Genomic DNA, 27785 nt, shown 5'->3' with positions numbered 1-27785 from the left:
TTTATCAGAAACTAGCAATCAAAGCTTTTGAAATTTGTCTAACTTTCACCTTTTTATATACATAACCATTCTCGATCATCAGTTCAAGCCATCTATGGCTACATGAATAGAACACAACAATAATAATTGATTTTGAGTTCTGAACAACACCCTTAAGCCTTAAAACTACAAAATTGAGTCAATGATTGACAATACCTTTTTCACTCTTCATAGTCTGTATCAGGATCTGCATCAATAATATCAGGAAAGTCATCTTCTAGCAATAAATTCGAGCTCGAATCCCGTCCAAAATCTTCGATTTTATCTGATTTTGATGACATGGGGGAACTATTCATACTTGCATTAGCAAATTCAACGTCATCTTCCGCTACAACCCCTACTTCTGAGATGGCTGCTGCAGTGGCCTGTTCGGTTCTCTTGGGCATTTCTATATTCGCTATGCCATTTGCAGAGGGCTCCTTTTCAATATCATTTGAGGTGCTATACGTCATTTCATTGTTATCTACCACATCATCACTAATTAGAGCCTCGGAGGCCATCTGCTCCATGCTTTGCGGGCCGACCTTCAACAATTTCCTAGAATCGTTACTGTTGAAGTACAGATCTTCCTGGAATTTAAAGGCAGCTTGTGGTTCAGGAGAGCTCAAGCGCAATGGCAAGAAATCCGAGAGGGGAAGGACCCTCGGATGTATTAGAACCTCCATGGCTAAGAGAGCATGGGCACAAAACTCACCAAGTTTGGTTCCATTTTCTTGTTTACCTGAAGAAGAAAATGCCTATCAGTTTGACTCATAAATAAGGTGATCTAGCATCCTCGTTCTCAAACCCAGCCTTCCACATGATCAAACGAAATATCAAAAGAGATTTACCTTTACGAAAGAGCTCGAGACCTTGAGCCAAAGCCAGTGGGCGTACATGGACAGCAGACAAAAAAGAAGCCAGTAGTGCATGAAATGCCGCCAACTGATAATCCACCCAAACCTCAATAGATTCATTGGCTTGGAAAAAGGTGTCGTCCGAGGCTCGTGGCCATTGAAGAGAAGATGTTGCAGTTGTTATTAAAAGATGTTCAACTTTTGCACGCCATCCTTCTTCAGATCTCAAAGCACCAGCCTATACAAATAATCAACGAAAAACAAACAAACAAATAAATAAATAAAGCAGTCAGCAGTTAAAAACCATTTGACACAAATGAACCAAAAATATTCCCATTAATAACTTTTTTTAATAAATTCGTATGCAAAATAATTAACCAAAGAGACAAATAACATATATAATGCCCACCGATGTAAGAAGAGTCTTCAAAGCCTCAAGTGCAGCTATCCTCAAGTGGACTGAGGTATAGCTACAGCTGCTGGTAATGTCCTCTGGTTCATTCCTCTCGTGCTGCCCTTTCATGGAAGTGGGAACTGAAGGGCGTTTTCTCTTATTATGGTGTTGCGGTAAATCTCTTTGCGTGTCCTTTGGATTCACATTAGATGGATCAGAACTCTCATTATTTACAGGGTTCAAATCACCTAGTACATTGTCAATCACATCTCGAGAAAGAGATGCAGCCATTCCTGATTCAAATGCGGCATTGAATAAGTATACATCCCAAAACAATGTTTCCATATAGACATTAAAACAATAATTATAATTATCTCCATGCCAAATGAAACACAATATAATTCTTACCAACACCCAAAGACGTCATCAATGACTTAGCAACTGCGTAGACTTTTACTCTCAGTTCTGCAGAGACACACTTCTTGAAGTACTTCACAATGAGTCGTACAATTGATGCAGCATGTGGCAACAATTGACTGAAAAGGAATTTAATAATAATTATATAAACAAAAATATGGCATCCATATTTTTTTCAGTGGCAATTGACAGGCTAGACTTCACACATTTTCTTCCCAACTTATCTAAGTGGAAACTTTGTATACCATTGGATCATTTTCGTATTCATATAAACATGAAAGATCATTGTTGATCGCATCTTGTAGAGGTGGAAGAAAGCACATGTGATATGTTTATGGATGGGTATTGATTACTGAAAAAGTCTGGGTCTGCATAAAGGTTTTATGGTATATAGTCCGTGTAGTTGAATAGTAGATGCCTCACCTGCGAAGGCTCTTAATGATGGCAACGAGGAGATCCAAACTGACTGAATGCAGCACCGGAAGTTCTAAACACATTGATTCTTGCTGCAGAGATGTCATAAATGGCACTGAAGTGGGTGGCAAAGAACCATCCATCGTCAGCACTCTCTCAACAAGAGCTAATAACGGGCGAATGGGAACTGCCACCTGATATAATACAAATAAAGATCAATTTAACACCACTTTCTTTATTTCATTATATTAATTAAGAAAGTGAGGTGTCACAGTAGATGTATATAGATTCATATAGAGGGGAACATTTCCTCTTTTAATATGAGCATAACAAAAAAATGGATGACGTGTTGCTACCTGATGGTTGTATGAACTTGTTATCATTGTGGAACAGCAAACCATCAAGGTTGAAATACTAGATGTTAACATCCGCTCTGAGCTCTTTTTTATTTTGTCCAAGGAACCTTCTGATTGTGAACAACAACCTAAAGGTGGTGGAGGATCTTTTCCTGGTAGAATCAGTAACCTTACAACTTCAATGCCTTTTGAATCTACAAAAAACATTCAAATGCATCATTGTCACCATTTTCATAAATTGAGATAGCTTTACTTGTTTTACAGTTCAGTATACCTTCACCGATGCCTTGGAAGGCCTCATTCAAGTGACTATTGATGGATAACAAAATCTTCTGAATTAGTAAAGACCAGCTATCTTCGTCTCCTTTTGATTTTGGAAGTGATGCCAGGCAATGGGCAAGCTTCTAAATTTGAAATATAAAACACAGAGAAAATTATGGGGGACATTTGACGTTAATATCTACTGTACTATGATTAAAACTACATAAGAGGCACAGTACCTTCAGCATGTTAGAACTACACTTCCCTGAAAATATTTTTGAAACAATTGCAGCTTCGGCCTATAGAATATATCCAATTCATCAGGAAGAAACAAAATCAACTATTTCAACATAAATCCTTTTTTTCTATTTGGCATGGAATTTAAACTTTGTCAGTTTTTGAATTACAAAGATAGTGATCTATAGATAAACAACATGCTGACAAGTGACAGCATGAAGCCATATGTGCTGAAGATGTTGAGTGCAATTATGGGAGAAAATTTAATTATTTCAGCTTCTAATGGTAATACAAACACTCTCTTTCCAGTTTTTTATAGCAGTTTTTTTGTGAAGGAAAAAAATTAAACTAAATCAAATTAAAAATAATAACGATAATAATAACAAACTTCGGAAGCTTAGATTACATCACCAGTGAACAGAAAAGTCAGAAAGCTACCAGAGTTCCAAAATTGTAATTTAAAACAGAATCAATATCACATTATTTGTTAAAGCACTTACAGAGTCATAATGACGATGGATTGTGAAGGGGAAGAAATCTATCAAGGTGCATAACAGATTAACCGCATTATCCTGCATCAAACAACATGCAGATAGTTACATATTTTAAAACAAAAGTTGCAACTACCAATACCAAGCAAGAGTACAAAAAGAGAGATGAAAAATTTCACAAAAGACTAAGAAATTTTTACAAAAGAGGATCTCAGTTGGCATAGATAATTAAAATACCATTGTTACAAAATTATTTAGCTCATGAATGCATGAAAATAGTCCATGAAAAATGGACTTACCAAAACAGCTTCAGTATTATCATCATGCAACAGGTTGAATGACCTTCCCAGCACAAGAAGTCCCATCTTTCTTTACACTTTGAAATCTACCCAATCTAATTTGTAAAAGATACATCTTAAAAAGTCACGAAACAAGCAATAATATGGTCAAGCATATTGCTTAAAAGTTTTAGACAATTTTCTTTGATTTTGCTCAATGAAAGTGGTTATTTTATTTTAAAAAATAAATAAATAGACAATTTTTATTTTTAAGCTCAACAACATATGGAGGTGGGATATATGCCTTAACCAATAGTTCTATGCTCATATTGGCAATAAAACGACTTGACAGTAATAACTTACAGAATGTGATTCAATCAGTTATCTATTATTCTCAAGTCAGCATTCAATAGTTGAATCCACAGACCACAAAGTCGATGTAGAATCAACAATAAACAAATCCTAAGAGGTATTCAGTTAAATATACACAAGGCACATAAAAATTTCGCTTTTGGAAGGGGTATAGTTAACAAATCAATTTGTGTTTGAGTGACACATACAACCCTCACTTGGGGTGAATTGGTTACCCCTTTTTATAATTATGATTTAGTTTCTCTTATTACTCGATGGAAGAGTTTTTTGTAATCCAATTGATAGGTATCCTTTTATAATTTCATCTTATCAATGACATTGTTACCATTTCGAATAAAAAAAAGGGTTGTGTTTGAGGGACAACTTCGTGTGATAGATTTCTGCCAAGGTCAAATGAAGATGTACCTCGAGAATAAATCATAGATTGAAGCACAAGAGGCCACCTTCAGAAACTGAGAATCTGTCTATTGAACAATAAAAACACAAAAAATGAAAACGTTGTAAAATTCTTGGTAGCATTCAAGTATAAAAAAAAGCATTGATGATTATAAGTTGTAAAGCTAAAGACAGAAACAATATAAATAAAAGGAACAGAAAAAGAAGGAACTTGACATTGCTCTGGAACTACGTCACACACTATTTGTGATCAATATATTCTTTTGTGTCTTCAGAAGAAAAAAAAATTGCACTTTGTATAACACTTGATAAAATATCAGATAACCATGCTCAAGAATAGCAGTGCATTAGGTCCTTCAGTAGCTCCACAATCATTAAGTGTTGCCAAAGGCTATCTTATGCTAATCAGATACATGCCCGATGCATGTCTTTGGGGACCCTCATGTACGAGGAGAGCTGGTTAGACCTGCTATTTCATCCGTAGTTTATCTTACTTGTTCAATCCTATATTAATGAAAAGAATAAGAGCTTGGAAACCCCCAATGCGTGATTTTGCATTCTTTCCAAGAAACAATAATCACTTATTGTCACAAATAATGTCCAGAACTCATTTTGATGAATATCTTACAACCAATCATACCCAAATTTCAGAACAAACATATTTACTGTAGTCAAACAGGTCGACTGTCAAAGACGATCCAGCCACATCACATGCTCAAAAGCATAGTTGAATTATTGCAGTTATGTGTCCCAAACAGTAACCGGTATCTTAGTTCTGATGGAATAACTTATCATTTAACTCTTATTCTTCTTCATGTGTACACTATAATTTAACATTTTTGCCACTTAATACATGTAAAGAAATAATATAGAATCAATCCCATAAAAAACTAACTGTTACCTGCATGTGAGGTAAAAGCTTGTGAAGCCATTCTGTATATGATGCCAAGAAACGACTAGAGCTGCATCGTTGACAAGTCACTCCAAGTAAAATGATTCCCGCCCAACATTTATCAGGCTTTAGAAAGATTGGATGCTAAAATTAGTAACCCACAAAAGGAAGTTGAGCAATATCTAAAAAACAAAGTAATAAAGACAGTCAATATTATTCCCTATCTTCCTGCATGCCAATGAATTGCCAAATATGCAAGCAAGGTTCAAATGTTCAGTTTCTAAGAATTAAACGGTGTTTTCAAAGCGCAAAGGGCGCTCTAAGGCGACAAACTTTCTAGATTAACACTAACTATAAATTTTCTCTCAATAACCAGCAGCGAACTCATTGATTATGAAACTTAACAAGTTCCACTGAACTTCGTTCCAGCTGTTCTTCGAACAAGCTACACATAAGCCCGGCAGCCGACAAATAGTCAAATCCACGGGAGTATAAAGCAAAAGCTATGTATTATTAAAAAAATTATTTAAATAGAATTTAATGCATGCTTATACCATATCGTTGGAGAGAAGAAGAAACAAACGGTTGACCCAGGAATCAACAGCGGATTTCCAGCTATCAATCAGCTTTTGGTCCTTGGAAGACGAGGATTCAGAGAGAAGATCGTGGGATGTGATCATAGAAACCACATTTGAAAGTTCTGAATAATCAGAAAATGCACGCTTATCGTCGGGAACGTGCTCCCTAAGAAGTTTATGTAGCAAGCGAGGCTTCAAGGCCGGGTCATACATATCCGCAACGAGATTGAAGGCCGCCATTTTGGTTGAATTATGAGGTTTCAATTGTCTAATAACTATCAAGAAAATAAGAAAAAAAAGAATAAGCAACTGTAAGATGGCAATGCGATCTCGACTACCAGTACAATGCACAAAATCAATACCAAACATGCCTGTTCCCCATTAAACAAGATAAAACCCTAATTCCATGAACAATGAGTTTTTTCATTGAGTTGTAGCCTCAAAAACAAAAACAACACTGAACAAACTTCTCTACACCTAAGAAGCAAACTCAACTCCGCCAAAACAAAGTAGAAAATACTCCATAAACCCATAAAAATTTCAGCAAATAATTCTCAAACTCAAATATTCTTGCATGAGAAAGTGGTCGATAAGTACCAAAAGCATCATAGCTTGACAGAAGATATAAAAGCAATCTGAAAACTCACCTTCTACTTAAAACCCTATAATGTACAGCGCCTTCTTAGGCTGGATCAAAGATTGACGATGAAGATTGTGAAGCCGAGAGGAAGACAAAGAAGAGAAAGAGGAAAGAGCTGCGCAAATGAGTTCACCGAGCGGCGGGCGGGAACGCAGATAAAAAAAGGGTAGAGAGAGAATTGGATATAATATTTGGTAATTTAATCAAATTTGAAAAAGATATATATACTCTACACTTATCTAGTATGCGTAAGTTCCCGACTTCGGTGTTAATCGGTCGGTCGGAGATGGTATTTTTTACAAAATCGACATTGATGAGTAAGTGTCAGTTGATATTAATTGGGTTGATCGACTTATAAATAATTTTTTAAAGTTTTCAATTTGAAACTTTCTGAAACCGATATTGACCAACCCCTCTTGTTTTCCGACGGAACCAATCTTTTCAGGCTAGCATGCTTGCCCAATTTCGACAAGAGTTTCGGATTTAATCTCCTACTTCAATTGCAAGGATAAGGCTACAAAAAAATCTTATAATTTTTTAAATTGTTAAATAGAATTTCTTATATTCTCTAATACATGGAGATAGCCTTAATACATCCTAAAATCCAAGACAATCTAACTTGAAATTTTTATAATTTTTCAAGGAGGACGCTAGTTTGTTATTTTGGACAACTTAACTTTATTTTAGGGTTTTGTTATATATGTAATATATAGTTGATATAAATATAGTTATATATTATTTCACAATGGGAGTGTAATCTATGTTAAAGTCACTATAAGACAATCTCTTTTGCTTTACACATGAACTTTGAAAACACAACTTATTTTATCTAGTAGAAGATGATTAAAGTTGTTAACTTTTAAGTACTAACAAGGAGTCAAAATGGTTGGTTGCTTGTTGGTGAGTTCATAATGACCCGTAATTCATGCCCATCAACAAAAGAAATGGTACGAATGATGAGCCACCATTTCTTTTTATATCCATGGAAATCTGAAAAGTGGGAGTTGATTTGGGATGATTTATATAAATACTTGTTGAGCAAATGACAACAAATAATGAGAGAAAACAAAGTTAAGAAATGTGATTGGAATGAGTAGAGGGAGGCTCAACGATGGAAGTTATCTTAGCCAAATAATTGAGAATCATAATCTATAAGTATGAGAAGTCAACTTAAGAGCGATTGGGTTGTACTACGATTGATATGAAAGAACAAATGGGTTGAACCACCAAGGATCGCAACAGAAGCGATTAGCTAATGGAATGAATGATATGCGGGACAATTGTACTCTCAATCCCAGTTGAGCTCACAACTAACGAGTGTGTGGCCATGTTGCCTTGCTGCTCATTGCCGTGTGTGTGGCCAACATCCTTGCTCATGCAGTTTTTCAAAAGTTTTGTAAAATATCTTATTTTTCAAAGAAAAAAAAAAACAAAAACAAAAAGAAACGTCCAAGAAGTGTTTTGGAAAGAGTTCGTAAACAGAATTTGAAGCGAGAAAACTTTTAGAACATGTTCTTGTATAGACCTTTTAAACGAGAGATTTTGCAAATATATATGTATATACACACACATATATATACATATGTTCTGGAAAGACTTTCTAGAAGAAAATAGGAAGAAAAAAAAGTGTTTTCCCAATGTTTTGTAAATGCCATTTGAAAGTTCGCTTCCGCATGTGCAAAGATGGCACCAAGACAACATCTTCCGCGCACCATGGTGCATGTTGCCTTGCTGCTCATTGCCCTGTGTGTGGCCAACATCCTTGCTCATGCAGTTTTTCAAAAGTTTTGTAAAATATCTTATTTTTCAAAGAAAAAAACAAAAACAAAAACAAAAAGAAACGTCCAAGAAGTGTTTTGGAAAGAGTTCGTAAACAGAGTCTTGATTTTTCGCATGTAGTGAACTCTTCCGTTCTTAAATAAGACCATGATACATAAATCAAATGATAGATTAAACATTTGACCTCAAAAGATGAAGTGCACGTTAAGAAAAAAAATCCACAAAATACAATCCAAGATTTTCAAGAAAATAAATATTCAAAAGAGAATTAAAAGATAAATGGAAGAATCAAAGAAAAGAAACATATAGCAAGTAAAATATGTGTAGAGTATTTTGCACAAAATTAACAGAATATATCTCATAATATAATAAAACCAAAGAAAATAATAATATATAAAGTGTACCAAATAATAGAAGAACCACACAAAATAAAAGAATAGTTGCAAATATAGTAATTAAATTTAAAATAATTAAATATATAGCAACATTTTAAAAATTTACAAATAAAGCAAAATCTGTCAAAATCAATCATGATAGACCATAATAATCTATGAGCGATAGAAGTTTATCACTAAAGAATTTTGCTATATCTGCAATTTTTAAAAAAGTTGCTGTTAAGGGTGTAGTAAGGTTGGGTTGAGAAACATCTCAACCAAACCCATACTTTTAGGTTATTTGGGTTAAATCAAGTTTCTAAACCAACCCATAAAATATAAATTGGATTGTCGGTTATTCAGAAGCTGAAGAGATTGACAAAGAAGAACATGACGTCGAACTGCGAGTATATGAGATCTGAGATCTAACGAGATGAACTGTGAAGATCAAAGATAGAGGAGAGTTAGAAATGAAGATGTCGAAGACGGAGGAGATGTGATAATATAAGGAATGCGCGGGATAAGTAGGACAAGGAGAGTCAGAGATGAAGGAAAGTAGAGACGAAGGAGATGTCGAAGACGTAGGAGATGTGAGAATAAAAGGGATGCGACGCGCAAAGGAGGATTGAGAGTGAGAAGAGAGGAATATTTATTTATATATATATATATATATATGATTAATTTGATCGAATTTTTCAACCTTACAACCCGAGACTAAACCCAACTAAAAAAAATTCATTTTTTTCAACCCAACCCAATCCAATCCATATTTTAACCTAACCCAACCCAACCCATATAATATGGATTGGATAATCCAAGTTGTTGGATTACCCAAGTTATTCTTAAACCTCTAATTACTATACACTTAGTCATTATTCTAAAAATTGTCACAAATTATAATTATTCAAAATAAAACTAGAAGAATGACAATGAACCTAAATATTTCAAACCATCCAACAAAAATAAAATTACACATCCATTCCAAAAGAAAAGAAATATATGACCAAATGAGTAAAATAAAAAACTACTAAAACTAATATTTGTAAAAGTGAATTAGAAAATAGAAAGGAGTTGTCATTCTACACTTCTTTACTGCCTTGGATAGTACACAAAACTAACAAATTAATATATCTAATAATATAATAAATTTACCAAAGAAAATAACTATATATAAAAGTTGTGCCAGATAATAAAAGAACCAAAGTCAAACGTAGAGTGATTATTTTGAACCATCAAAGAAGAACAAATTATACCTTGGTTCAACAAGAAATGTACCAAATGAGTAAAAGAAAAAGTACCAAATCTAATATTTCACTTGAGAGAAAAGCAGAAAGATACAACATTTCATAAAGAAAGGTTAAATAAAAGAAAAGAGACGAAGTGTGAAAAAAGAGAATCCATGACGATAATGAAAAGTGAAAATGTCAAAAATGACAAATTTGACAAAATATTTACAACATATAGCAAAATTTTAGATTCTATCAATAATAAACAATAATAGACAGTGATAAATGTCTATCATTTTTATCGTTGATAGAATTCAAAATTTTACAATAGACTAAATATTTTAATTTATTTTGCAATTTAAAAAAATATCCTTAATGAAAAAATCTACCATGACCACAAAATATATATCTGATAATAATAGACCTAAAGAAAATAATATTATAAAAATGGTAAAACAAATTACAAATAATTGAAAAAAAAAACAAAATAAAACTAGAGAAAGCAAACAAAATAAGAATGTAACATAAAAAGAAACTAAACACAGCTAAATGGTGAAAAAAATTTCACCATCCAAGAAAAATAAATTACACAAGTGAAGTAAAAAAAAAGATACCAAAAATAAAATTACAATGAATGGCATTAAAAAGTAAGATAAATTTTTTTACCTTCTCATAAAAGACCACATTCAAAAGGAGTAAATATCAATTCAAATCCAAAACTAAAAAAACTAACATCAAAAAAGAAAAAGAACCAACAAGAGATCATAAATGGCAAAAAAAAAACAAAAACAAAAACAAAAATTCATCCACCAAAAATAAATAAATAAAATTTCATAATCTACTTTAAAATAAAGTAGCAAATGATGAGAAGAAAAGGAAAATGTACCAAGAAGAAGTACACAAAATATTTTTTGTCAACAGAGGTAAAGGAAAAATACCTTGAAAGCACCATGCAAACAAACAAAGAAACGTGGTATTTGGTGCGAATAAGACAAAAGAAATGTACCAAAATAATAATATACAAGATATCAAACTAAAGAATATGATATAATTCTAGTAGAATGAGTGTTTATAGACTCAATTTTCAAAATTTTAAGATAACAATAACCAAATGGTTATGGAATTTGGGCATTGACATGAGGTGTAATAAGAAAAATTGATTTCCGGACAATCAATTTTTCTTTAATCACCTCATATCTTTCTAATATGATAAAATATTATACAACAATTGCAATTCACGTAGAAAATCATGAGAAAGGTTATAAGACAGATCCCGTAATGGTAAAGAGAAATGAATACAAAAGTGAAAAATCACTCAAAAGCAATATATCCATCACCCATCCATATACCTGCGTCAAACATCAAGTCAAATTGAGGAAAATAATTCCTAAGCTACAGCTCTGCAAACTATTTCTGCTTTTGCTTAGTTTTCTAATATTAGGATTTTACATAAAGGAAGAAAAACGTCAAATTCCTCAACTAGATTTCGTCTAACAAAATAAATCTGTTTATTTCATCATCTATACTCCTACAAGTAGCTGTCTAATAGAACATACAGCATATTGCAAATAGATAACTAAAAGTGGTTTCACAGTAAAAGAATAAGAGCGTCTATTATAGTTATACGAAAACCATGAATGCAGTTCAAAATATGAAAGACATGAAAAGGTTGGGAAAAGATTGTGAGGACAAGAAAGTAGACTATACTCACATAGGCAATGAGCACAGAACTACAAAGAACATAAATCATGTATGTCAGACGGTTTGTCTCCAACAAACCTGCCCAGATTTCACTCTAAATAATCATTGTCAGACTTCAGAATTACTTATAACAACTAACAACAAACTATGATAATATAAAATCGCTTCCAGACATAACAACTAATACAAATTACCTGCAAAGTATCATCCAGGACAGTGTGTACTCTTCATTTGCATTTGCCTTTTCTCTGCGTCCCAAGGATAGAACATCTAGTACAACTATAATAATATAAAATCACTTCCAGACATAACACAACTAATACAAATTACCTGCAAAAGCATCAAAAACTGTCCTGTAAGGTGTACCGTGCAGTTGCCATTTGCATTTGCCTTTTCTCAGTGTCCAAAGGAAAACTGCCATTTGCATATAATACATCACTGTGGCTAGCTAGGGAAGCCGAAAGCAAGGCTTTGAATGTTTCAGTTACCATTGTATAAAAAAAGAAAGAGAACCAAGAAAACAGAATGGGCAAAAAAGAGAAATCACCCCTACCGCAAAAATAAATAACTTCTACCAAGACTCCAGAGATATAAAATTTAATAATATACTTAAGAAAAGTAGAAAAAGATGAGAGAGAAAATGTTGGAAGAAAAACTAAAAAATAAATCCATCAAAAGAAGTAAAATAAAAATACCTGTAAAGTGCCCGTGATAACAAAGAAAAATTAATCAGAACTAGAAATGAATGATTGTCAAATAACTGGACATTGTAACAAAGAAGTTATCTATCATTATAAAAAGAACATATAATTATGTGCAAATAAAATGTAGAAATGGTAGAAATGTACCAAAATAATAATATACAAGAAGTCAAACTAAAATATAATATAATTTTAGAACGTATAACTAAAGGTAGAATGAGCGTTTATAGACTTAATTTCAAGAAAATAAAAATGAAAAATAGAACAACCATAGGAGGCCTTGAGGTCGGTTGATGATGAAATAGGAAAAAGTAATTTCTGGACAATCAACTTTCCTTTAATCACCTAAGATTTTTTCTACATTGATAAATGTTATACAACATTTGTAATTTATATGGAAACATACGAGAAAAGTTACAGCACATATCCAATAATCATGAAGAGATAAATGTAAGATATAGAAAAAACACAAAAGTGAAAATTCACTCTCAAGTAATATTTATACACAGAATTTATTTTGCAAAATCTACATTGGAGAGAATGTGTTTTTTCTAAATTGAAAATGTGTTTTGGAAAGAGTTTTTTAGAGAAAAAAAAGAAGAGAAAAAAGGTAAGACAATATTATGTAAGTTTGTTTGACTGCCTGTGCCATAGTGGCACCAAGGCTGTGTCTTCCACACATCGACTGTATGCTGTCTTGCTCGCCGAGTATATTGAAAGTTGAATGAAATGTTTTTTTTTTTCTTTATAAAAAAAGTTGAAGACGAAACTTCAAGAAAAGATTCTGAAACGATTTTAAAAACAAAATTTGAAGTGAGAAAACTTTTAGAAGCTGTTAATGGATAGGCCTTTTAAAATAAAATTTGCCCTGTGTGGCCAATACCCTTGCTCGTGCAGTTTATCGAAAGTTATGTGAAATATCATATTTTTGAGGAAAACAAAACAAAACCGCAAAGGAAGACAACAATTCAAAGAATATGTTGGAAAGAGTTCGTAAATAGAATTTAAAGCGATAAAACCTTTAGAAAATAATTTTAGATAGACTGTTTAAACGAGAGATTTTGCAAATATATGTATATACACACACATATATATACATATGTTCTGGAAAGACTTTCTAGAAGAAAATAGGAAGAAAAAAAGTGTTTTCCACAATGTTTTGTAAATGCCATTTGAAAGGTCGCTTCCGCATGTGCAAAGATGGCACCAAGACAACATCTTCCGCGCACCATGTGCATGTTGCCTTGCTGCTCATTGCCCTGTGTGTGGCCAACATCCTTGCTCATGCAGTTTTTCAAAAGTTTTGTAAAATATCTTATTTTTCAAAGAAAAAACAAAACAAAAACAAAAACAAAAGAAACGTCCAAGAAGTGTTTTGGAAAGAGTTCGTAAACAGAATTTGAAGCGAGAAAACTTTTAGAACATGTTCTTGTATAGACCTTTTAAACGAGAGATTTTGCAAATATATATGTATATACACACACATATATACATATGTTATGGAAAGACTTTCTAGAAGAAAATAGGAAGAAAAAAAAGTGTTTTCCACAATGCTTTGCAAATGCCATTTGAAAGTTCGCTTCCGCATGTGCAAAGATGGCACCAAGACAACATCTTCCGCGCACCATGGTGCATGTTGCCTTGCTGCTCATTGCCCTGTGTGTGGCAAACATCCTTGCTCATGCAGTTTTTCAAAAGTTTTGTAAAATATCTTATTTTTCAAAGAAAAAAACAAAAACAAAAACAAAAAGAAACGTCCAAGAAGTGTTTTGGAAAGAGTTCGTAAACAGAATTTGAAGCGAGAAAACTTTTAGAACATGTTCTTGTATAGACCTTTTAAACGAGAGATTTTGCAAATATATATGTATATCACACACATATATATACATATGTTCTGGAAAGACTTTCTAGAAGAAAATAGGAAGAAAAAAAAGTGTTTTCCACAATGTTTGTAAATGCCATTTGAAAGGTCGCTTCCGCATGTGCAAGATGGCACCAAGACAACATCTTCGCGCACCATGGTGCATGTTGCCTTGCTGCTCATTGCCCTGTGTGTGGCAAACATCCTTGCTCATGCAGTTTTTTCAAAAGTTTTGTAAAATATCTTATTTTTCAAAGAAAAAAAACAAAAACAAAACAAAAAGAAACGTCCAAGAAGTGTTGTGGAAAGAGTTCGTAAACAGAGTTTTGAAGCGAGAAAACTTTTAGAACATGTTTTTGGATAGACCTTTTAAACGAGAGATTTTGCAAATATATATGTATATACACACACATTGAGATCAAACCAAGAGAATAAAGGATTGCATTTCATACCTATCATAACTCCTGTCATAATCAGGGTCCTTGCTGCCAATCTCACGATCTCTAAGAATGGCTACCCTACTATTTGGTTTGTACTGCCTACTAGGCAGCTCCTTGTCAGTCCTACCTTCTATTTATTCTACTGCTACTCGTGGAACAGTCAATCAAACCCCTACTAAAATTTATATCAGGAACTCCAAGAATCATCTTTCTCTCAACCTTTGCAGCACTCAAACAACCACGATAACTATCCTGTGGTCTAGGATCAGCATCTACTTTCTCACTTGCATGACAGCCTGAATTGCTGCTGGAGTTAAATATTTGAGCACTAGCTTTATTATACTCCTCTTTCCTCTCTTCCACACTTTTGGAATCCTCGTTTTTGATGAATTTGCACTTGCATCTCTTGCTAGTTGGGACCACTTCTGTGGCTCTGTTTAATAGCAACCTTTATGCTACTATATTCTCTGCTGGTAGATTTACAGGAATATCTGCAAGGCGGATAGCTGGAAGACGACATTCAGAAGTATCGCAAACGATAATTTTGGAACCAGACCCATCAGGTAAACTATTATCCAATAGAACCATGGATTGCAGCGAGTAATGTTGGACAATCTGATGCGCAGCTAACCGTAAATATGAAGTAGGCAGCTGCTGTCAAGCAGGATCATGAATAAACTTTTCAACATCTTGCTCCATGCGCAAAACTAAAGCAATGATAAATAAATATCAGTTGAAGGAATAGATAATTAACACCATGTTTTCAACAATATAATAAGTGCATGATAATAATTAAGCACTTGAAGTTATGGTACTAGTCAGAACCATGTTAGGACAAAAAAAATTTTGTAGGCATCAATACATCATTGTAAAGACCTTTCTACCAATAGGTTGTCTCCTTTTTCTTTTGGTTTAACGAAGCTTCAGTGTCAAAACAGGTAAAAATGCTTTCCAGTTACTGAGCATCTTCTTGACTACAGTAAATTTAATTCCTAATGCTTTTAGATAGTGATAGTTTTTTTTTAGAAACAATTTGCTTGGTAGGCTGAAAAGATATAACTCCATTTATCTTCTTGATGAGAAACAAGAAATATTATTAAGACGGAAAAAGCCTCATTTAAAAAGCCTAAGGGCCAAGGGGATGATAATCAGAGACTGCATGCCTTCCCCCATGACGGAATTCATCGCCAATCACAGCAAAAGTTTAGCTCGTAAATTATTTTATTTTCATCATTTAGCTCTAAGTATTCAGAACATCCAATAGCAACAAAATCTCCCTTTCTTCTCCATCTTCTAAATTTCGTCTTGCATTCATTTTGCAACCCAGCTTTTAAGTCCTACAACTCCTTCAGCAATTAATTCTTCGAATCCACCACCCGTACCGACTAGAAAAACGGTTAAACCAAAAACCCTCCACTAGTCCACACATCTTCCCAAGATTGTCTTACAACCATCCAACCTTTGTCTTGGATTACCTAAAAGCACATCATGTCACATAGTTTCACATACTGTTCCAAACATATATCACATCTTCATGAAATCCACCATGTAGTTTTTGGCAATAATACTTCTAAATTTCTAATACCATTGATTTAAATGAGGCATTCGAAAGACTAGAACAAACTAAAAGCCTACAAATCCGGGAAGCAACCAGCCACTTCCAGCCCACCTTCGAGAAGGCCGTAGCTAGCAACTTTTAACTATCTCCTCCTCTACAGAACATGACATTAGACAACTCCTGAAACCAATACACCATTGACCATCTACAATAAAGGAAAGCTAAATAAACAACTTACTTGATAGACGCTCCGAGGGTTATGCAAAGCCTCACGAAGGAACTGATCAACCTGATTGATAGCATCCTCGGAAACCCTATCGAGAGCAGAATAAGCTGAACCAGAAAGGGAAGGAAATCAAGCGGATGAAAAATGATAGGCAGGAGCAGCATCAGCCACATCCAAGGATTTGGAATTCTTCTTAGGAGATGAAAAAGGGAGCATCAATCGACTCATGGCTTCATCCAAATCAGCGACCTCCCGTGACTCCGGTCCTCCGAGATCCTCAACCGCAGACGAAGCAAGACATCAAAGATTAGGGAATAGAAGCTCCCAAAGAGGGATCGAGGTAGCATAAGAATTTGTGGATCGGAATTGCATTTATAATTAGGGTTTGGAGATTCGACGCTGTGCACGGAGGCGGAAGAAGAAAATTCTAGAGAGAAATTGCGACGGAGATTGTTTTGAGAGTTGAATGAAGTAAATAAACCTAAAAATGTAGCCGTTGCTTGTCGTTGACGCCGTTGCTTGTCGTTGACGCCGTTAAGTTTCAAATTAAGATAGTTTGCTATAATTTGAATATAACTAATCCTTACACTAAACCGCACTGATTACTTACCCATACCATTTGAAAAAAAAAATCTGTAAATTACAATGGGATGTAAATGACATATAAATGAAATAAAATGTAGCAATTCACCAACTCTTGTTATTAAATTTTAATAACTTTTAGTGGAAAAAAATTACGTTTTTTGGAGGATATTTTTTAAATACAAAAATAAACTAAAATATTCATCATAGACAAACATTTTAGATTTTATTAACGAGATAAACTAAATAAACTTCTATTATTGTCAGATAAAAACATATGAATATCTATCATATTTATTATCATATTAATGTCTATCAATATTTATCAAATTGATATAATATAAAATCTTACTGTTAAATTGTCATTTAAAAAAAAATCTTTATATAAAGTTTAACATGAAAGGTTGAGATTAAAAAAAAAATGAAAATCAACCAACTTTTTTTTTTACTAGTAATTATTATAAGGAGTTTTTTTTTAGAAATAGAATGCCAAAATATTTACTTTCTATTTTTAAACTTTGATTTTTGTATCTTATAAGTTTGGTACCTAAAATTTAAGAAACTGTATGATATGAACTCTTTTAAATAACATACATATAACTTTTTTAGTATGATATGACCAAATTACAATTAACTGAGTTGAACTATTTACATATTTAATATGCTTTACCATTTATCATGAAAATTTGTTATGGATAAAAAAAAACTATTTATGAAATATAATTTTAAAGAAAAACTTAAATATATGAAAAGTTTGAGGAATTTTGTATAAATAGTTTTAATATTTGCTATTTTTAAATGTCTTTTATCCAATAATACAATTCTAATAATTTAAACAAAACAACATTCAAATGGATTGTTTCAAAATAGCAAAATAAACCATATTTACAAAACAGACTAAAATTTCAAAATTAATTAACAAAAATACTAATAAACATATAAATTTTAATATTTGTAAATGTTTTAAATAGTTTTTATTTAAAACATTTTTCCTAAATTAATTGAGTTTGAACAAAATACATTCACTTAACACATATGTTGTAAGAACAAAATACATTCACTTGACATTCACTTAACCCTAAAATTGATTCAAACATGATGATAAGTTAAAAATTGATTCAAACATGATGATAAGTTAGAGTAAGATGTAAAAGAGACTGAGCACTAGTAGTTAACTACGATCAGTTATTATCAAAACAATAATTTTTAAAAAGTTTTTTTAAAGAAACTTCACTCTGTCATTTTATTTTTGCTCTCTTTCTAAAGGGTTCATTTAATCGTCTATTTAGACATTGTTTATTTAATTGCCTATTTAGATATTGTTGATCTTAACTACATCTCGAGATTGTAATACCCACAAATTTATCCTCAACATTTTAGGACTTCAAAAAGATACCATATTACTTACGAGATGGTATATTCTATAATACATTCTAATCGTTGTCCTACCGTATCTAATACATTACTTAAAAGATGGTATATTCTATAATGCATCTAATCGTTGTCCTAACGTATATTGCAAATCGGCACCCCATTATCTAAGAATGAAAAAAATAAAAATGATTGAAAGAAAATTTATCAGAAACTAGCAATCAAAGCTTTTGAAATTTGTCTAACTTTCACCTTTTTATATACATAACCATTCTCGATCATCAGTTCAAGCCATCTATGGCTACATGAATAGAAACAACAATAATAATTGATTTTGAGTTCTGAACAACACCCTTAAGCCTTAAAACTACAAAATTGAGTCAATGATTGACAATACCTTTTTCACTCTTCATAGTCTGTATCAGGATCTGCATCAATAATATCAGGAAAGTCATCTTCTAGCAATAAATTCGAGCTCGAATCCCGTCAAAATCTTCGATTTTATCTGATTTTGATGACATGGGGGAACTATTCATACTTGCATTAGCAAATTCAACGTCATCTTCCGCTACAACCCTACTTCTGAGATGGCTGCTGCAGTGGCCTGTTCGGTTCTCTTGGGCATTTCTATATTCGCTATGCATTTGCAGAGGGCTCCTTTTCAATATCATTTGAGGTGCTATACGTCATTTCATTGTTATCTACCACATCATCACTAATTAGAGCCTCGGAGGCCATCTGCTCCATGCTTTGCGGGCCGACCTTCAACAATTTCTAGAATCGTTACTGTTGAAGTACAGATCTTCCTGGAATTTAAAGGCAGCTTGTGGTTCAGGAGAGCTCAAGCGCAATGGCAAGAAATCCGAGAGGGGAAGGACCCTCGGATGTATTAGAACCTCCATGGCTAAGAGAGCATGGCACAAAACTCACCAAGTTTGGTTCCATTTTCTTGTTTACCTGAAGAAGAAAATGCCTATCAGTTTGACTCATAAATAAGGTGATCTAGCATCCTCGTTCTCAAACCCAGCCTTCCACATGATCAAACGAAATATCAAAAGAGATTTACCTTTACGAAAGAGCTCGAGACCTTGAGCCAAAGCCAGTGGGCGTACATGGACAGCAGACAAAAAAGAAGCCAGTAGTGCATGAAATGCCGCCAACTGATAATCCACCCAAACCTCAATAGATTCATTGGCTTGGAAAAGGTGTCGTCGAGGCTCGTGGCCATTGAAGAGAAGATGTTGCAGTTGTTATTAAAAGATGTTCAACTTTTGCACGCCATCCTTCTTCAGATCTCAAAGCACCAGCCTATACAAATAATCAACGAAAAAAACAAACAAATAAATAAATAAAGCAGTCAGCAGTTAAAAACCATTTGACACAAATGAACCAAAAATATTCCCATTAATAACTTTTTTAATAAATTCGTATGCAAAATAATTAACCAAAGAGACAAATAAATATATAATGCCCACCGATGTAAGAAGAGTCTTCAAAGCCTCAAGTGCAGCTATCCTCAAGTGGACTGAGGTATAGCTACAGCTGCTGGTAATGTCCTCTGGTTCATTCCTCTCGTGCTGCCTTTCATGGAAGTGGGAACTGAAGGGCGTTTTCTCTTATTATGGTGTTGCGGTAATCTCTTTGCGTGTCCTTTGGATTCACATTAGATGGATCAGAACTCTCATTATTTACAGGGTTCAAATCACCTAGTACATTGTCAATCACATCTCGAGAAAGAGATGCAGCCATTCCTGATTCAAATGCGGCATTGAATAAGTATACATCCAAAACAATGTTTCCATATAGACATTAAAACAATAATTATAATTATCTCCATGCAAATGAAACACAATATAATTCTTACCAACACCCAAAGACGTCATCAATGACTTAGCAACTGCGTAGACTTTTACTCTCAGTTCTGCAGAGACACACTTCTTGAAGTACTTCACAATGAGTCGTACAATTGATGCAGCATGTGGCAACAATTGACTGAAAAGGAATTTAATAATAATTATATAAACAAAATATGGCATCCATATTTTTTTCAGTGGCAATTGACAGGCTAGACTTCACACATTTTCTTCCAACTTATCTAAGTGGAAACTTTGTATACATTGGATCATTTTCGTATTCATATAACATGAAAGATCATTGTTGATCGCATCTTGTAGAGGTGGAAGAAAGCACATGTGATATGTTTATGGATGGGTATTGATTACTGAAAAAGTCTGGGTCTGCATAAAGGTTTTATGGTATATAGTCGTGTAGTTGAATAGTAGATGCCTCACTGCGAAGGCTCTTAATGATGGAACGAGGAGATCCAAACTGACTGAATGCAGCACCGGAAGTTCTAAACACATTGATTCTTGCTGCAGAGATGTCATAAATGGCACTGAAGTGGGTGGCAAAGAACCATCCATCGTCAGCACTCTCTCAACAAGAGCTAATAACGGGCGAATGGGAACTGCCACCTGATATAATACAAATAAAGATCAATTTAACACCACTTTCTTTATTTCATTATATTAATTAAGAAAGTGAGGTGTCACAGTAGATGTATATAGATTCATATAGAGGGGAACATTTCCTCTTTTAATATGAGCATAACAAAAAATGGATGACGTGTTGCTACTGATGGTTGTATGAACTTGTTATCATTGTGGAACAGCAAACCATCAAGGTTGAAATACTAGATGTTAACATCCGCTCTGAGCTCTTTTTTATTTTGTCCAAGGAACCTTCTGATTGTGAACAACAACCTAAAGGTGGTGGAGGATCTTTTCCTGGTAGAATCAGTAACCTTACAACTTCAATGCCTTTTGAATCTACAAAAAACATTCAAATGCATCATTGTCACCATTTTCATAAATTGAGATAGCTTTACTTGTTTTACAGTTCAGTATACCTTCACCGATGCCTTGGAAGGCCTCATTCAAGTGACTATTGATGGATAACAAAATCTTCTGAATTAGTAAAGACCAGCTATCTTCGTCTCCTTTTGATTTTGGAAGTGATGCAGGCAATGGGCAAGCTTCTAAATTTGAAATATAAAACACGAGAAAATTATGGGGACATTTGACGTTAATATCTACTGTACTATGATTAAAACTACATAAGAGGCACAGTACCTTCAGCATGTTAGAACTACACTTCCTGAAAATATTTTTGAAACAATTGCAGCTTCGGCCTATAGAATATATCCAATTCATCAGGAAGAAACAAAATCAACTATTTCAACATAAATCCTTTTTTTCTATTTGGCATGGAATTTAAACTTTGTCAGTTTTTGAATTACAAAGATAGTGATCTATAGATAAACAACATGCTGACAAGTGACAGCATGAAGCCATATGTGCTGAAGATGTTGAGTGCAATTATGGGAGAAAATTTAATTATTTCAGCTTCTAATGGTAATACAAACACTCTCTTTCCAGTTTTTTATAGCAGTTTTTTTGTGAAGGAAAAAAATTAAACTAAATCAAATTAAAAATAATAACGATAATAATAACAAACTTCGGAAGCTTAGATTACATCACCAGTGAACAGAAAAGTCAGAAAGCTACCAGAGTTCCAAAATTGTAATTTAAAACAGAATCAATATCACATTATTTGTTAAAGCACTTACAGAGTCATAATGACGATGGATTGTGAAGGGGAAGAAATCTATCAAGGTGCATAACAGATTAACCGCATTATCCTGCATCAAACAACATGCAGATAGTTACATATTTTAAAACAAAGTTGCAACTACCAATACCAAGCAAGAGTACAAAAAGAGAGATGAAAAATTTCACAAAAGACTAAGAAATTTTTACAAAAGAGGATCTCAGTTGCATAGATAATTAAAATACCATTGTTACAAAATTATTTAGCTCATGAATGCATGAAAATAGTCCATGAAAAATGGACTTACCAAAACAGCTTCAGTATTATCATCATGCAACAGGTTGAATGACTTCCAGCACAAGAAGTCCATCTTTCTTTACACTTTGAAATCTACCCAATCTAATTTGTAAAAGATACATCTTAAAAAGTCACGAAACAAGCAATAATATGGTCAAGCATATTGCTTAAAAGTTTTAGACAATTTTCTTTGATTTTGCTCAATGAAAGTGGTTATTTTATTTTAAAAAATAAATAAATAGACAATTTTTATTTTTAAGCTCAACAACATATGGAGGTGGGATATATGCTTAACCAATAGTTCTATGCTCATATTGGCAATAAAACGACTTGACAGTAATAACTTACAGAATGTGATTCAATCAGTTATCTATTATTCTCAAGTCAGCATTCAATAGTTGAATCCACAGACCACAAAGTCGATGTAGAATCAACAATAAACAAATCCTAAGAGGTATTCAGTTAAATATACACAAGGCACATAAAAATTTCGCTTTTGGAAGGGGTATAGTTAACAAATCAATTTGTGTTTGAGTGACACATACAACCCTCACTTGGGGTGAATTGGTTACCCTTTTTATAATTATGATTTAGTTTCTCTTATTACTCGATGGAAGAGTTTTTTGTAATCCAATTGATAGGTATCCTTTTATAATTTCATCTTATCAATGACATTGTTACCATTTCGAATAAAAAAAAGGGTTGTGTTTGAGGGACAACTTCGTGTGATAGATTTCTGCCAAGGTCAAATGAAGATGTACTCGAGAATAAATCATAGATTGAAGCACAAGAGGCCACCTTCAGAAACTGAGAATCTGTCTATTGAACAATAAAAACACAAAAAATGAAAACGTTGTAAATTCTTGGTAGCATTCAAGTATAAAAAAAGCATTGATGATTATAAGTTGTAAAGCTAAAGACAGAAACAATATAAATAAAAGGAACAGAAAAAGAAGGAACTTGACATTGCTCTGGAACTACGTACACACTATTTGTGATCAATATATTCTTTTGTGTCTTCAGAAGAAAAAAAAATTGCACTTTGTATAACACTTGATAAAATATCAGATAACCATGCTCAAGAATAGCAGTGCATTAGGTCCTTCAGTAGCTCCACAATCATTAAGTGTTGCCAAAGGCTATCTTATGCTAATCAGATACATGCCGATGCATGTCTTTGGGGACCCATGTACGAGGAGAGCTGGTTAGACCTGCTATTTCATCCGTAGTTTATCTTAACTTGTTCAATCCTATATTAATGAAAAGAATAAGAGCTTGGAAACCCCCAATGCGTGATTTTGCATTCTTTCCAAGAAACAATAATCACTTATTGTCACAAATAATGTCCAGAACTCATTTTGATGAATATCTTACAACCAATCATACCCAAATTTCAGAACAAACATATTTACTGTAGTCAAACAGGTCGACTGTCAAAGACGATCCAGCCACATCACATGCTCAAAAGCATAGTTGAATTATTGCAGTTATGTGTCCCAAACAGTAACCGGTATCTTAGTTCTGATGGAATAACTTATCATTTAACTCTTATTCTTCTTCATGTGTACACTATAATTTAACATTTTTGCCACTTAATACATGTAAAGAAATAATATAGAATCAATCCCATAAAAAACTAACTGTTACCTGCATGTGAGGTAAAAGCTTGTGAAGCCATTCTGTATATGATGCCAAGAAACGACTAGAGCTGCATCGTTGACAAGTCACTCCAAGTAAAATGATTCCCGCCCAACATTTATCAGGCTTTAGAAAGATTGGATGCTAAAATTAGTAACCCACAAAAGGAAGTTGAGCAATATCTAAAAAACAAAGTAATAAAGACAGTCAATATTATTCCCTATCTTCCTGCATGCCAATGAATTGCCAAATATGCAAGCAAGGTTCAAATGTTCAGTTTCTAAGAATTAAACGGTGTTTTCAAAGCGCAAAGGGCGCTCTAAGGCGACAAACTTTCTAGATTAACACTAACTATAAATTTTCTCTCAATAACCAGCAGCGAACTCATTGATTATGAAACTTAACAAGTTCCACTGAACTTCGTTCCAGCTGTTCTTCGAACAAGCTACACATAAGCCCGGCAGCCGACAAATAGTCAAATCCACGGGAGTATAAAGCAAAAGCTATGTATTATTAAAAAAATTATTTAAATAGAATTTAATGCATGCTTATACCATATCGTTGGAGAGAAGAAGAAACAAACGGTTGACCCAGGAATCAACAGCGGATTTCCAGCTATCAATCAGCTTTTGGTCCTTGGAAGACGAGGATTCAGAGAGAAGATCGTGGGATGTGATCATAGAAACCACATTTGAAAGTTCTGAATAATCAGAAAATGCACGCTTATCGTCGGGAACGTGCTCCCTAAGAAGTTTATGTAGCAAGCGAGGCTTCAAGGCCGGGTCATACATATCCGCAACGAGATTGAAGGCCGCCATTTTGGTTGAATTATGAGGTTTCAATTGTCTAATAACTATCAAGAAAATAAGAAAAAAAAGAATAAGCAACTGTAAGATGGCAATGCGATCTCGACTACCAGTACAATGCACAAAATCAATACCAAACATGCCTGTTCCCCATTAAACAAGATAAAACCCTAATTCCATGAACAATGAGTTTTTTCATTGAGTTGTAGCCTCAAAAACAAAAACAACACTGAACAAACTTCTCTACACCTAAGAAGCAAACTCAACTCCGCCAAAACAAAGTAGAAAATACTCCATAAACCCATAAAAATTTCAGCAAATAATTCTCAAACTCAAATATTCTTGCATGAGAAAGTGGTCGATAAGTACCAAAAGCATCATAGCTTGACAGAAGATATAAAAGCAATCTGAAAACTCACCTTCTACTTAAAACCCTATAATGTACAGCGCCTTCTTAGGCTGGATCAAAGATTGACGATGAAGATTGTGAAGCCGAGAGGAAGACAAAGAAGAGAAAGAGGAAAGAGCTGCGCAAATGAGTTCACCGAGCGCGGGCGGGAACGCAGATAAAAAAAGGGTAGAGAGAGAATTGGATATAATATTTGGTAATTTAATCAAATTTGAAAAAGATATATATACTCTACACTTATCTAGTATGCGTAAGTTCCCGACTTCGGTGTTAATCGGTCGGTCGGAGATGGTATTTTTTACAAAATCGACATTGATGAGTAAGTGTCAGTTGATATTAATTGGGTTGATCGACTTATAAATAATTTTTTAAAGTTTTCAATTTGAAACTTTCTGAAACCGATATTGACCAACCCCTCTTGTTTTCCGACGGAACCAATCTTTTCAGGCTAGCATGCTTGCCCAATTTCGACAAGAGTTTCGGATTTAATCTCCTACTTCAATTGCAAGGATAAGGCTACAAAAAAATCTTATAATTTTTTAAATTGTTAAATAGAATTTCTTATATTCTCTAATACATGGAGATAGCCTTAATACATCCTAAAATCCAAGACAATCTAACTTGAAATTTTTATAATTTTTCAAGGAGGACGCTAGTTTGTTATTTTGGACAACTTAACTTTATTTTAGGGTTTTGTTATATATGTAATATATAGTTGATATAAATATAGTTATATATTATTTCACAATGGGAGTGTAATCTATGTTAAAGTCACTATAAGACAATCTCTTTTGCTTTACACATGAACTTTGAAAACACAACTTATTTTATCTAGTAGAAGATGATTAAAGTTGTTAACTTTTAAGTACTAACAAGGAGTCAAAATGGTTGGTTGCTTGTTGGTGAGTTCATAATGACCCGTAATTCATGCCCATCAACAAAAGAAATGGTACGAATGATGAGCCACCATTTCTTTTTATATCCATGGAAATCTGAAAAGTGGGAGTTGATTTGGGATGATTTATATAAATACTTGTTGAGCAAATGACAACAAATAATGAGAGAAAACAAAGTTAAGAAATGTGATTGGAATGAGTAGAGGGAGGCTCAACGATGGAAGTTATCTTAGCCAAATAATTGAGAATCATAATCTATAAGTATGAGAAGTCAACTTAAGAGCGATTGGGTTGTACTACGATTGATATGAAAGAACAAATGGGTTGAACCACCAAGGATCGCAACAGAAGCGATTAGCTAATGGAATGAATGATATGCGGGACAATTGTACTCTCAATCCCAGTTGAGCTCACAACTAACGAGTGTGTGGCCATGTTGCCTTGCTGCTCATTGCCGTGTGTGTGGCCAACATCCTTGCTCATGCAGTTTTTCAAAAGTTTTGTAAAATATCTTATTTTTCAAAGAAAAAACAAAAACAAAAACAAAAAGAAACGTCCAAGAAGTGTTTTGGAAAGAGTTCGTAAACAGAATTTGAAGCGAGAAAACTTTTAGAACATGTTCTTGTATAGACCTTTTAAACGAGAGATTTTGCAAATATATATGTATATACACACACATATATATACATATGTTCTGGAAAGACTTTCTAGAAGAAAATAGGAAGAAAAAAAAGTGTTTTCCCAATGTTTTGTAAATGCCATTTGAAAGTTCGCTTCCGCATGTGCAAAGATGGCACCAAGACAACATCTTCCGCGCACCATGGTGCATGTTGCCTTGCTGCTCATTGCCCTGTGTGTGGCCAACATCCTTGCTCATGCAGTTTTTCAAAAGTTTTGTAAAATATCTTATTTTTCAAAGAAAAAAACAAAAACAAAAACAAAAAGAAACGTCCAAGAAGTGTTTTGGAAAGAGTTCGTAAACAGAGTCTTGATTTTTCGAATGTAGTGAACTCGTTCTTAAATAATAAGACCATGATACATAAATCAAATGATAGATTAAACATTTGACCTCAAAAGATGAAGTGCACGTTAAGAAAAAAAATCCACAAAATACAATCCAAGATTTTCAAGAAAATAAATATTCAAAAGAGAATTAAAAGATAAATGGAAGAATCAAAGAAAAGAAACATATAGCAAGTAAAATATGTGTAGAGTATTTTGCACAAAATTAACAGAATATATCTCATAATATAATAAAACCAAAGAAAATAATAATATATAAAGTGTACCAAATAATAGAAGAACCACACAAAATAAAAGAATAGTTGCAAATATAGTAATTAAATTTAAAATAATTAAATATATAGCAACATTTTAAAAAATTTACAAATAAAGCAAAATCTGTCAAAATCAATCATGATAGACCATAATAATCTATGAGCGATAGAAGTTTATCACTAAAGAATTTTGCTATATCTGCAATTTTTAAAAAAGTTGCTGTTAAGGGTGTAGTAAGGTTGGGTTGAGAAACATCTCAACCAAACCCATACTTTTAGGTTATTTGGGTTAAATCAAGTTTCTAAACCAACCCATAAAATATAAATTGGATTGTCGGGTTATTCAGAAGCTGAAGAGATTGACAAAGAAGAACATGACGTCGAACTGCGAGTATATGAGATCTGAGATCTAACGAGATGAACTGTGAAGATC

General features: G+C 33.4%; 3 protein-coding genes, 2 long non-coding RNA genes and 1 pseudogene across 6 annotated transcripts; all 6 read right to left on the bottom strand.

Moving 5' to 3' along the window:
• On the bottom strand, positions 1-11849 carry LOC116403701 (proline-, glutamic acid- and leucine-rich protein 1-like). 2 transcript variants are annotated; one of them, XM_031885199.1, is made up of 14 exons: positions 11692-11849; positions 5938-6236; positions 5393-5509; positions 4501-4559; positions 3745-3839; positions 3455-3526; positions 2957-3016; positions 2731-2860; positions 2457-2650; positions 2110-2294; positions 1678-1805; positions 1285-1562; positions 870-1113; positions 1-760 (listed from the first exon to the last, which is right to left on the bottom strand). In XM_031885199.1, the coding sequence occupies exons 5-14, from the start codon at positions 3808-3810 to the stop codon at positions 201-203; spliced, it is 1917 nt and encodes a 638-aa protein (XP_031741059.1). In that variant the 5' UTR covers positions 3811-3839; positions 4501-4559; positions 5393-5509; positions 5938-6236; positions 11692-11849; the 3' UTR covers positions 1-200. The 2 variants fall into 2 exon arrangements, with proteins under 2 accessions (XP_031741059.1, XP_031741058.1); XM_031885198.1 differs by lacking the exon at positions 11692-11849 and adding an exon at positions 6609-7657.
• Positions 11007-15382, bottom strand: LOC116403954 (annotated as a pseudogene).
• Positions 15383-19096: 3714 nt separating this feature from the next.
• On the bottom strand, positions 19097-20442 carry LOC116403718. Its single transcript, XR_004216554.1, has 4 exons — positions 20285-20442; positions 19896-20171; positions 19487-19728; positions 19097-19377 (listed from the first exon to the last, which is right to left on the bottom strand). It is a non-coding gene; the product is annotated as an uncharacterized LOC116403718 (long non-coding RNA).
• A 179-nt stretch (positions 20443-20621) lies between these two features.
• On the bottom strand, positions 20622-21560 carry LOC116403953. Its single transcript, XM_031885902.1, has 3 exons — positions 21329-21560; positions 21060-21248; positions 20622-20899 (listed from the first exon to the last, which is right to left on the bottom strand). The coding sequence occupies exons 1-3, from the start codon at positions 21558-21560 to the stop codon at positions 20622-20624; spliced, it is 699 nt and encodes a 232-aa protein (XP_031741762.1).
• Positions 21561-22044: 484 nt separating this feature from the next.
• Positions 22045-22385, bottom strand: LOC116403860. Its single transcript, XR_004216769.1, has 2 exons — positions 22337-22385; positions 22045-22120 (listed from the first exon to the last, which is right to left on the bottom strand). It is a non-coding gene; the product is annotated as an uncharacterized LOC116403860 (long non-coding RNA).
• A 325-nt stretch (positions 22386-22710) lies between these two features.
• On the bottom strand, positions 22711-26796 carry LOC116403952. The gene is made up of 5 exons (XM_031885901.1): positions 25190-26796; positions 24519-24817; positions 23974-24090; positions 23008-23145; positions 22711-22773 (listed from the first exon to the last, which is right to left on the bottom strand). Exons 2-5 carry the CDS (start codon positions 24780-24782, stop codon positions 22711-22713), a joined length of 582 nt encoding a protein of 193 aa, XP_031741761.1. The 5' UTR covers positions 24783-24817; positions 25190-26796.
• Positions 26797-27785: the final 989 nt, after the last annotated feature.

This window comes from Cucumis sativus, chromosome 5 (assembly GCF_000004075.3).
Source record: "Cucumis sativus cultivar 9930 chromosome 5, Cucumber_9930_V3, whole genome shotgun sequence".
NCBI lineage: Eukaryota > Viridiplantae > Streptophyta > Magnoliopsida > Cucurbitales > Cucurbitaceae > Cucumis > Cucumis sativus.
Note: the sequence above shows the minus strand (reverse complement) of the source record. Positions and strands in the feature narration are given on the sequence as shown.